General features: G+C 33.9%; 1 protein-coding gene across 2 annotated transcripts in view; it reads left to right on the top strand.

Annotated features, from left to right (window-relative positions):
* The window catches only part of COL24A1 (collagen type XXIV alpha 1 chain), a 287,223-nt gene extending 275,563 nt beyond the window's left edge, over positions 1–11,660 (top strand). For both annotated transcript variants that reach the window (XM_025052104.1, XM_025052103.1), the window contains exons 58-60: positions 4,408–4,517; positions 7,068–7,283; positions 10,196–11,660. In XM_025052104.1, the coding sequence (XP_024907872.1) occupies positions 4,408–4,517; positions 7,068–7,283; positions 10,196–10,342 (473 nt within the window). In that variant the 3' untranslated portion in view covers positions 10,343–11,660. The remainder of the gene's footprint in view (positions 1–4,407; positions 4,518–7,067; positions 7,284–10,195) is intronic.
* The last annotated feature ends 207 nt before the right edge of the window (positions 11,661–11,867 follow it).

The following is an 11,867-nucleotide window of genomic DNA, read 5'->3' as shown; positions in this document are numbered from 1 at the left end:
TCTGGGCAGAAAGAATAAAGGCAAAAGCTCTAGGCCTGAGAATATATTTAGCATATTCTGTGATTAGCAAGAAGGCCAGTGTGGCTGGAAGAGAGTGTATAAAGGGGAGACTGGTAGGAAATAAAGTCAAAAAGATATCAAGAAACTAGATTATATAGAATTTTGTTGACTACTCAGAAGATTCCAGCTTTTCCTCTGAATAAAATGAGAAGCTACTAAAAGATTTTGAGCAAAGAAATAACATGATTTTACTTAGATTTTTAGAATGTTGCTCTGGCTGATGTATTGCAAGTATAATAAAGACAAGAGTAGAAGAAGCCAATGAGAATGCTATTGAAATAATTCAGGTAAAAGATGATGATAGGTTGGACTAGAATTGGTAGCAGGGAAAGGCATAAGAAATGGTCACATCTTTGGTTGTGCTTTAAAGTAAAGCCAGCAGTTATTGTTGATAATTTGGATGTGGGTTGTTAACCTAAAAATAAAAGGCCAAAATGAAAGACAACGTGTATTTTTTTGAGATCCAAAAGAATAGCTATTCAGGAAGCAGCTGATTCAGGCTGAAACCCAAATAGTGTTCCAATTAGGGGGCAAAGACAACGGGTTTTTGTGAGAAAAGGAAGAGGTATGATTACATGAATAAAAGGGTTTTTATGAGAAAAGGAAGAGGTATGATTACTTGAATAAAAGGAAAGAATTTCTATTGGTGTTAATAAGTCAACAAAGGAATTTCTACAGATGCAAATAAGCTAAGTTAATTTTTAGCTATATGTGGTGATGCTAATTCTAAAGAACGTCTTTAATTTTCAGGTCAGTAATGAGAATGTCTGTTTTCTTGTTAGCTTTGTAAAGAGTTGTTTGGAATACAACAGTTGGTTTGGCCCCGTTCAAAAGTTATTTTGCCCAATTTAAACATTCCAAAGGGTTGAGGAGTAAGACAGGTAAGGCGATTCTTCTGGGATGGCAGCTCTGACTCCATTTTGAAGTGGCCTCATTTATATTATTTTTCACAGGGTTATGAGAGAAATAGAGAAATAGAATATAGAGGATGACTCTAAGGTTTTTGACTAGAGACTAGAAGGATAGGGTTGCTGTTAATAGAAATGGAGAAGCCAGTTTGGAGAAAGATCAGGAGTTCTGTTTTGGATATATTTCGTTGGAGATACCGTTAGGCATTCAAGTAAGGATTCAAGTAGGTAGTTGGCTATTCAGGAGAGAGGTCAAGAGAGAGATGGCTAGAGTTAAAAAATTTTCACTGGGGTAGAGGAAAAAAATTACTAAGTAATTTGCATGTAAATAGTATCTAATATCCTGATACTGCTTAAGACTAAAGAGTAGGTAAAGAAAGGAAATTGAAGAGGTCTAAATACTGTGCCTTGGGGCTCTCCAGTGTTTAGAGATCAAGGAGATGAGGGGGAACTAGCAGAGAGAACTTAAGAAGCTATACCTGAGATAGGAGGAACTAGCAGAGAGAACTTAAGAAGCTATACCTGAGATAGGAGGAAAACTAGATGAATGTGGAGTGATGAAAATTTTTGCCTGAGGAGGAAGGAATCAACTGAGTCAACGTCAAGAAAGGCAAAGACTGAAAAAGGATTCTGGATTTAACAATGTGAAGATCTCTGATCATCTCACAAGAGAAGTTTAAAGGAATGGTAGTGGTTAAAACCTTATTAGATTTTAAAAGAAAATGGTGGAGCCAGGGAGTTTCCACACCCAGTAATGAAGCAGATAATTCAAATTGCCTGGCTAAATTTAAAAATAAAATTAAGTTAAAGCATTGAATAGCTAACAAAATAGTGAGGAACTTTGAAGCCAAGATTTTGAAGAAAAGAGAGAGATAAACACAATACTTAGAGCTATTTTTGCCCTGAGTGTATTCAGAAACTGAGTAGTGCTTTTGGTGGCCTCATAAGGTCGGGGTCAAAAATATGGAAATATGTGGCCGACCAAAGATACTTAAGTTTTCAAAGGACTCCACTCTAGGAAGAAAACAGACAGTCATGCAAATTGTACATAGCTTTACATCGTTGAAATGGTTCAGAAAAATCTGAAAGTTTCAACTTGGACTAAGATAGTTCCAGATTGCTCATATTGCCATGATACCATCATCCCAGTGCTCAATATATTTCCACAAATAATTTCTCAGATATAGTTCCCGGCACACAATCAATGATAACCAGGCATACAGGTTGACAAATCATCATGAACGAGAACTGGCAGAAACAGCAGACAACAGAAGCACACTCAAAAGAAAAAATAAGAGAGGAAAGATTTGAAACTGAAGGTAAAATAGATAAGAGAAGCCTTATATAACAACACAGTATACTCAAAGTAATAAGAAAGAAGGCAGAATATATGTGTGCAAGTACAGATAGGTGGGTAAATGTAATTGTGAAAACTTATGTAAGTTTTCTTCAAATTGCTTCAGCTATCTCAGTGAAATTGAAGATTAGCAATTAACAATAAGGAGAAAGGAATAGTATAATAAATTTGAGGAGAAAAGAAAAGGTTTTAAATAGTTAATTAAATAGGAGTGACAGAGGAAATGAACTAGAGAAGGATAGATAGTATTGTTGTCTGGCAGGCTTACAAACATTTGCATTTAAAGTAAGCCAGTCAGCATAGTGGTATTTTTCTGCAGCCACATTTACCCATCTTAGCTGCCTAGGCATAGATTAGCACAAAATTGAATGCTCTGAAGGTGGCAAAGAAGGATAAGAAAGACACCTTCCTGACTCCAAATACAATAGTAAACAGGCTGTGGCAGAACTTGAAAGGGCTGCAAGGGAAGCAGTGTCCTCAACGGAGAGCCAGTTTTGTGTTAGAACATTTAGGCCTACAAAGGTATATTAGGGTACCAGGCTTTATTTATAGCTCAGCATATCCTGAAAAAATTACAAAGACCCTACACTTTATACAACATAATGCCTGAATTCAAAGCATTCCACCCCATATAACAATGAGAGTTTGCTTGATGGACAACTTTTTATAAAGAATTTACTGGCTCACATAGTAGTAGGAAACTATTTCTTGGAAGAAATGAGGTTGTAAGCAAAGGTATATTTACTCCATTACATAAGACAAGAAGCCTGCGTCAGATCCTTCTGCATCAGAAAAATTCAGCTCTAATTTCTACAAATTTGACAAAATGTTCAAAATTCTGAGGAAATGGGGTGAAAAAGGAACTAGGGGGTAGGATCATTTTCACCCCTTTCTTCTATATTTCAATAGATCGGTGATTCTCCAGATGTGGTCCCTGGACCAGAATTAGATTTTGTTGAAATGCAGATTCTCACGCCCCACTCCATACTTAATGAATCAGCTGCTCTGGGGTGGGGGTCCAGCTATCTGTGTTTTCACAGGTGGTTCTAATGCCCCTGAAGTTTGAAAACTACTGCGATAGAGGACAGTCCCTTCCTCCTGGAGCTACCAATTCAGCAAATATTCATTTTGAAGCATTAGTAGAATAGTAGATGGGAGAATTCTGAAGTCTAAAATAATAGATTAAAGGAAGCCCAGGATGAGCTAGAGGAATCTTTGCTACTGAGTAAGGGTGGAACAGACAAGAATTTCTACCTATTGTAGACATGGCATTTGACAAACTCTGATCACCTTGCCTTTGTAACAGAAAAAAACACGGCTACCTCATTCAGAAATTTCTGTCCTTTGCAGTTGGAATAAGGTGCAGTTTCAATACTCTGAGTCCATTACTCAGGAATTAAGATGCTAGCTTAATACGTTTTCGGCCTTAGTATTTCTTGTAGACTAACTTTAGGGCCCATTCGATTTTCCTAGGCCTCAGTGGAGGCAAAGGTTGGCGGTCTTACACTGCCTATAGGGACTTCAGTTTTTCCCACTTACAAATCTGATGAAGAAAGCACCAAAGTGATAACCATTTAACTGTATAGTTATCTTTATGAAAACAAAAACTATTGTTACTGTATTATTTTTATTTTAATTATCATAGATACATTTTATCACAGGGAGATTGAAGAAGTTGCTTTTATTTTTTAAGTATATATATTCAACAGAAATATACACATATACCACATTAAGTGTAACTTTTCTATTAACCATGTAACTTTATACAATTTGCTTTAAACTGCTGTGCTCATCTTATCTGTAGAATGAAGTAATAAATTCAGCCATTCTTTCATTTTTTATTAAAATTATGAAATGCCCTTAAATTGATAGGTATGTGAAAAATACAATATTTTCAGTATTAATTTTACATAATTCTTGCAGCTTCCATTTATTCACAAAATATAAATATATTTATAATCTAAGTTTTTTTACAGGTAAAACAAAATATATATTTAAAGTATCATGATAATGTGTAAGAATGGTTCAAATATATTTTAGTATGACATTTAAATATCTTTATGTTTTACAATAAATTAATAGGGAAGTACTGGATTGATCCAAATCTCGGATGCCCTTCAGATGCCATTGAGGTTTTTTGCAATTTTAGTGCTGGTGGTCAGACATGTGTATCTCCTGTTTCTGTGACAAAGGTATGCACTGAACTTTAGAATGCATGTCAGTACTTGCCCAGTATCAGTAAACAATGACTTTTAAAATTCTGTCACTTTAAGTATGATTTTATGAATAGAAGCAAGGTACCATTCTCTACCATAGGTAAGAAAGAAAGGGACCATTCTCTACCATATGTAAGAAAGAAATTTTTTGTTTTTAAAAAATGATCCTAGTAAATCTCGACATTTTGATTGTGCATTTTTATGACTGGCTTACCTTGGCTCACTCTATTGATTATGCTTTTTAAGTTTCTTTTAAAAATGTGGGGCATATGTTTTTATGCACACACATACATTAGAAAATCCCCAAACAGCTGCAGAGTTTGTAATCAGTAATCAGTTTCCTAAAGTTTTACTGAAAATTACAACATCATTAAAAAAAGAATTTTGCCACAAAACTTGCCTTTTTTGGTGACAGCAAAAATAACCTGCCTTAAACATCCATTGACTATAATTTAAAACTCTTTTCAAGTATAATTCTATAAACCAAATTTTTTAAATGATTGGAAGTTCGTTTGGTATAACACTGGGTATTACAACAAGCATTTATAAAATCTAAAGCTTAGTTCTACTTATGACATATTTAAAAAAGCAAAACTGCATTTCTTTATTTTTCTGGTTTAAACCAGTTTGGTATTATCAAGAACTTATTTCTCATTGACAAAGAACTGATATACAAGCCTATTGTGTGTTTTGTCCCTTATATAAGGCAGCAGTTAAAATGTGCCATCCATTAGTCCGACTTCTTATCGTTAGCCTGCTCTCTCCTCCTAAAATATCTCCCTTTATTCATTCCCTTCATCTCAATAGTCATTCACCATTATTGCCCTCAAAGCAGAGGAAGTAAGGATTCTTCTATTTTTAGGAAATCTGTTTACCACTATTGAAAAGAAGCATGATAGTCATACTTCCCAAATATCCACATGATCATCTTCACTCTCTTAGATTTGGCCCAGAATTTTTATTCGGATTAGCATAGAAGAAAGGCCGAGGCGGGGGAGGGATGGGAGGGTGGAAGGGAAGTAGGAGCAGTAAAAGAGATGCACTTTAATTCTTTCCTTTACTGAATTAGTTCTCCCATCTCTCCTATCAATAAACTCCACCTGAGAAAGACTGAGCAGATAGTGGAAGAAGAGTAGACTTGGAATCAGGAACCTGGGTTCTAGTTTGTATTCCTCTAATAACCTGAGAAATGATACTGTAAGCCACCAGAGAGCCTAGTCTATGCCAGATATTATGCTAGATAAATGACATTTGGCACCTCAAATCCTCAAAACGATCCTGTCATGGTAATGGTACCCAACTTGACCAGCAAGGAGACTAAAGCTCAGAAAAGTTAAATATGTTATGTCTGTGATTCTCATTTATTAAATTAAGGCACTTAAATTACTTAAACTCTAATGTTCCCTATGACAGTCCTTTGTGTTTTCATCCTATGCTCTTCCTTTGCCCTTTCTCTCTTTTCCTGGGCTTTTCCTTTTTATATTGTTGTCATTTTATTTTATTTTCTTCTCTGTTACTTCATAACCAATATTTTTCTAATTTTGTTTGGAAATTAATATAAATTACTCAGTAGAAACCATTTATATTTGTTATGACCACATCCCTGAGTGAATAATGCTAAAATAATAATAGTAATAATAATAATATGTCTAAAACTAAAGAAAAATATTCTTTGCCTAAGCCTTGAAAATCTACAATCAGACCTTCTTCTTGCAATTTTGCCCTATATTTTTCACCTTATTAGTTAATGCTTATTTGTGCATTCATTCATTCAATAAACATTTATTGATGACTTATTATATGACTGTAACTGCATTAGAGTTAGCAGCACAAAGAATAAAATTCTGTCCTTGTCTTTAAAGGCTCTCATAGTTAAAGTTACTCACCCCAGCTATTATTACAACTTGTAACTTATGTTTGAAAACAAAAAAATACCTTCAAATGGAAGTATAAAGGCAATTTCTTACTTTTACGAAAAAATTATTAAAGCATTAATCAACAACAAATTGCTAATGCATTTTAGATAACATTGTAAAAATTACTTTTGTTTTTTTTGTCTTATCTGATAGCCTAGTGGTACACTGAAGCCAGTTCAGACTGGCTCAGGAGAGCCTATAGTTAACATCTCCCAACTTCATGTTTAATGGCACCACATTTATAGCCTGAAATCAGCTATGGTGAGAATATTTATACCATGAAAACCAAAAAATCTGTAAATCAGGGATTCACACACACACACACACACACGCACACACACACACACACACTCACACCACCTCTGCAAGAGCCAGTGGTTAAGCATTTGCTAGCACACTAATGACCACACACACACACACACACACACACACCCCACCTCTGCAAGAGCCAGTGATTAAGCATTTGCTAGCACACTAATGATTGGCATTTAAATGCCAAGAAAAGTAGCTTTCTCAAGGCTGCCTTTCAAGGACTTTCCTCAAATTTTCCAAACTACAAGTTCATCAATTGCCACATCTTATAACCTGCATATTGTTTCCATGACATTAGTTGGAGTTTGGAGTTGGAAAAGTCCAGATGAATTTCCTTCATTTACTGAGCTCAGAAGCCACCCAAATCATCACCATTCACTGTCTAAACACTCCAGTGTGGACAAGTGCTCAGACAAGTGGCTCCGGATTGCCTATTGGTTTCAAGGGATGGAATGGCCACATTTTTGAAGAAAACACTCTACTTGAACCTAAAGTACTTTCAGATGACTGCAAGGTAAGGGAATGGCACTTTTAGAATTGTTCAATTTAACTAACTTAAAATTTATAAAACTATCAAATTAAAATGCGAGTAAGCCTTTAATTGTAAACTGCAACTATATAAGGGTAGTAAGTTTTAATGTGCTGATTTGTAATAACTAAACATTTTTTAGAATCAATCATTTGCTTAAATCCTATCTTGTCAACTTTTGTCACACCCATTGGTCATCCATGATTTTTATATGCAAAACAGGTATTAATACTTTAATTTTTATTTTCTGTCTGAAATAATTATATCACACCTGGATGGAGAGATAGATGATTGATAGATAGATAGATAGATAGATAGATAGATAGATAGATAGATAGAGCAAACATATAGATAAATAGGTTTCTATATTTTTCACCACTGTGATTCTGCATCTCATTATTTCATGGAAGATAGATTATAGAGGCAAGTCAGTTTTATTTCATTGTGTCAGTCCCTACACCTGATGTCAAATATGGTTACAATTGCAGATTGACTGGCCCTACCAATCAATATTTGAATCATAGACCATTTTTCCTATTAAAATTAAATTATAAAAGTTAGGAACAACTTATAATTTTAAAACATTGTGTTATAGAGCAGGTATTGACAATCTATGGTTCACAGACCAAATCCAGCCCACCACTTGTTTCTGTAAATAAATGTTATTGGAACAGAGCCGCATTCATTTGTTTACTTATTATGTATGGCTGTTATCACACTACAATGACAGAGTTGAGTAAATGCAACAGACTGTATGCTCCACAAAACCTATGTTTACTATCTAGCCCTTTACAGAAGCATTTTCCAACCCCTGTTATAGAGAATAGAGTTGCCTTCTTTACATACATATTATTAATGACTTCGAGTGGCTTGATTTCCTGTTCTTGTGTAGTATGAAGCCCATGATTTAATATCTGTTATCATTTCCAGGGAAATGTTTTTATAACATTTCGTTTCCGGCAAACAGTGCTTGGGTATTTGAAAAATCTTAGGCAAACTGTCAGAAGTAGGTGGCTCATTCTCTGTAAGCAAAGATCAATATTACCAACAAATTCATTTAACTTTTACAATTTTGTCCAAAAACTTTCAGTGACACTACTGTCTCGAAGACACAATCCAAACCTATCAGCTCTCTATTCAGCACTTAGGATCCAACCTACCAAACTAATCTATTCTTCATCATCATCACTATCATCACCATCTCAACAATTCCTACTGTTAGTTATTATATGGCAGATACCATGTATTACATACATTATTTTATTTAATTATAACAGCTTTGTGAAAAAATTATTAGTCTCATTTTATAGGTAAGAAAATGAAGGCACAGAGATGTTAAGTAACTTGCTTGCATAACTAGCTAGTGTATGCAACTCCAAAGCTTATGCCACACTCTACTGCTAGGGACTTTTAATTGAAATCTCATTTAATCTTTACAACCCTGTGAGGTAGTTTTTTATTATTCCCATATTACATGTGAGGAGAATGATAGTACCTGAATTTCTATAAAAATCTCTTCCAGGACAAAATCTGTCCACTTAAACCCCATGTTACGCTTATTTTCACAACCACCTTCTACTTTTCCAATTCTTTTTTGTTGTTTTCTTTTGTTTTGTTTTACTCATGTCATTTCTTTTCTCTGAAATGCCCTTCTCTAGCTCTCTAACCAAGTGGAAATTTTAGGCATACTTTAAGGCCCATCTTAAATTCTGAATTCTCAATTCAGAAAACTTTCCCTGACTACTCCAGTTGGAAATGAGGAATTTAGCACTCATTGTCTACATTATTTATATTATACTTACCATATGTGGTCTTCTATTATAGCTATTTGTTTATGTTTTTTCTCTCACCCATTAGATTTATAAGCTGCTGGAATTCGGAAGCCAGAACTAATTTATTCATCTTTATATTTCCCAAGCACTGTAAGAAAATAGAGGATTACATCTTACTTGTGCCAAATCTTCTTAGTGTTTAATAAATATTTCTTGAAAGATTTAATAAGTTAAATATAACAGTGTCTTACACAAAGAACTCTAGTTCTAGTTATACCACCAGGCTTATGACTTTAGTAATTTATCTTCAGTAAGTTTCAGTTGCCAAAACTTAAAATGGAATTTATAGCTTAAATAATCTCTAAAATTTCTTCAAATTTTAAAATTTATCCCATGATAATCCTGTGAACGAGTAAGTGAATAAACTTCTGAAAGCGTCACAAAACTAGTCAATTATGTTTCTCTTTTTTGTCTTATTGAATTTTAATCGTTGGTAAATTAATGATAGTTTTTGTTCCATAATAGAATTTATCAGAAACAAAAGAGCATACAGTAATAAGAGAAACAGAAAGGCCTAGAAAGAAGAAAGGAAAGAAAGAAACTATATAAATAGTAACCATAAAATGGAAAAAAAGGAACCCAAAAGATAATTTAACAGAATTATAATTTACTTCTGACTGAAGCAATTCTGGTTTAAAGTACAGAGAGGTTGAGATAACTCATTTCCTTTCATCCAAAGAAAATGCCCATCCTGAAGAATCATTCCCAAATAAAGGAACACAGAACAAGTGGGTATTAATCATATTAGAAATAGTGCAGCTTTTTATTTTATATCTGGTCCAGTGATTCACAGACAATAGCAGCAGAAAGCTAGCCTTAGCCTCTGAAACTGAAAAATCAGATCACACAGTACAGTTTAGAGAAAACAGTAAGTACATGTTTTTAATTACTCACAGTAATTGTTACCATTTATTGAGCACTGTGCCAGGCATTGTTCTACACACTTTCCGTTCATTATGTCTAATCCTCAAAATAAGCCCACGTTGTCTATAAAAAGCATTGCCTGCTGAGAATGACTGTTAATGAAACAATTACTTATTAAAGCATTTTGTTCTTATTTTACAGATTCAAGATGGCAGCTGGCATAAGGCAAAATTCCTTTTTCATACCCAGGACCCTAATCAACTTCCACTAATCGAAATACAAAAAGTTCTTCATCTCAGAACTGAACAAAAGTACTACATTGAAAGCAGTTCTGTATGCTTTCTCTAAAGTCTCTGAATTAGTTCTGAATTCAAGCCGTTGACCAGGTAATTGCTGCAGAGAGAAAAATACAGACAGAAAGATACCATCATTATGAAATGCATGGAATAAAGCATTGGCTATATTTTAAAGAATCTCAGGAAGAAAAAAGACTTCCTCCTAAGAAGGAGAAAAGGCATTCTTTAAAGGACTATAATTGATAAAGTATTTAATTCTTTTAAAAAATATATTGACCTGAATTTCCTTAGAGAATCCTTAGAACCAAAAATTTATAAACATGGAATTCTTCAGGGTATCCTATATTTTTTGACTATCTGAGAACAAAGTACCCATTAGACAGCTGGAGATGCAGAGCACTATGGAGCAATACAGGCTAATGTTCCCAAATGTGCAATGCTTCTGTCTAAAAATGATAAGCCACAGTGTAATATGTCTTATTTTCCCAAATACTAAGCTGTATTCAGGTCCCCAATGGGCATATACATCTTAGCTGGTGGTACACTACCTCTTATGTGTTGCCTTTTTGTGTTGCTTGGTGCTCTTTCTAAAAAAGGTGCTTGTGGCTTTTGTAGACAATTTTATTTCTTTTTTTGTCTTTGTCATTCTTTAAGAGTATATGTACTGGTTACATCAAGGTATGTTTTGGTTGTTAGTACTTATTTTAATTTCTTTGGTCACATACTTAAAACAAGTAAAACATTATTTATGTGAAATCCTTGATCTATTTTAAAATTCTCTTTGTGGATATGGAAGCAAAGCCAATACATTGTGACCTGTGCTTATGAACAAGAGAATTGGGAGGTTTCTTTTGTTTTTGTTTTATTTTTTAAATTGTTGTAAAAATTGTTATAGGCCAGCTACATCCAGTAGTAGGTTTGGGTTAGAGTTTGAGAGTTGTGATATACTATTTTTTAAAATCCTTGATCATCTGGAATGATACTTTGTGTATATATATTTTGTAAAGTTTTGATTAGCAAATCTTTTGAAATTGCTGCTGTTTTAAATTATAATAACTTTATATTTGTGCTTCATAGAAATTACATGTTTTGTAGTATTCATTGATTTTTCTTTCACTGTTCTTAAATATAATGTGTTGGGACCTAATTTACCAGTCATCAAAGCAACATCCAGGGGAAAAAAAAAACAACAGTCTTTTGCCCTTTAAAATAGATTCAGCCAATTCAGACTTTCCTTGTTTTCAGAGAATGTTCTGTATTAAAAGAAAAATGTTATACCTTTGGTATATAGAAAAGCTTGTACATCCATTATAAACATACCTTTAGCCATAGCAAACCACACTTATCTATAATAAAAACGTGCTTTAAATCTGTTTTGGTTGTATTTGTTTTTTTCTTTTATTGCTATATTCTTTTATTATGTATGATAACCTCTCTGGGATAGCCCTTCTCTATTATGTATACATTATTAGAAAGTATCTGTTCCATACATATTAAAGGACCATAGAGCCTATTTCTTATTTGCACATAATGGTGTCATAGCGCAGAAATAAACCGTCCCATATGTGGTCAATTGA

Source organism: Pteropus alecto, unplaced genomic scaffold (assembly GCF_000325575.1).
Source record: "Pteropus alecto unplaced genomic scaffold, ASM32557v1 scaffold25, whole genome shotgun sequence".
Classification (NCBI taxonomy): Eukaryota; Metazoa; Chordata; class Mammalia; order Chiroptera; family Pteropodidae; genus Pteropus; species Pteropus alecto.
This window is presented reverse-complemented; position numbering and strand designations above follow the sequence as displayed.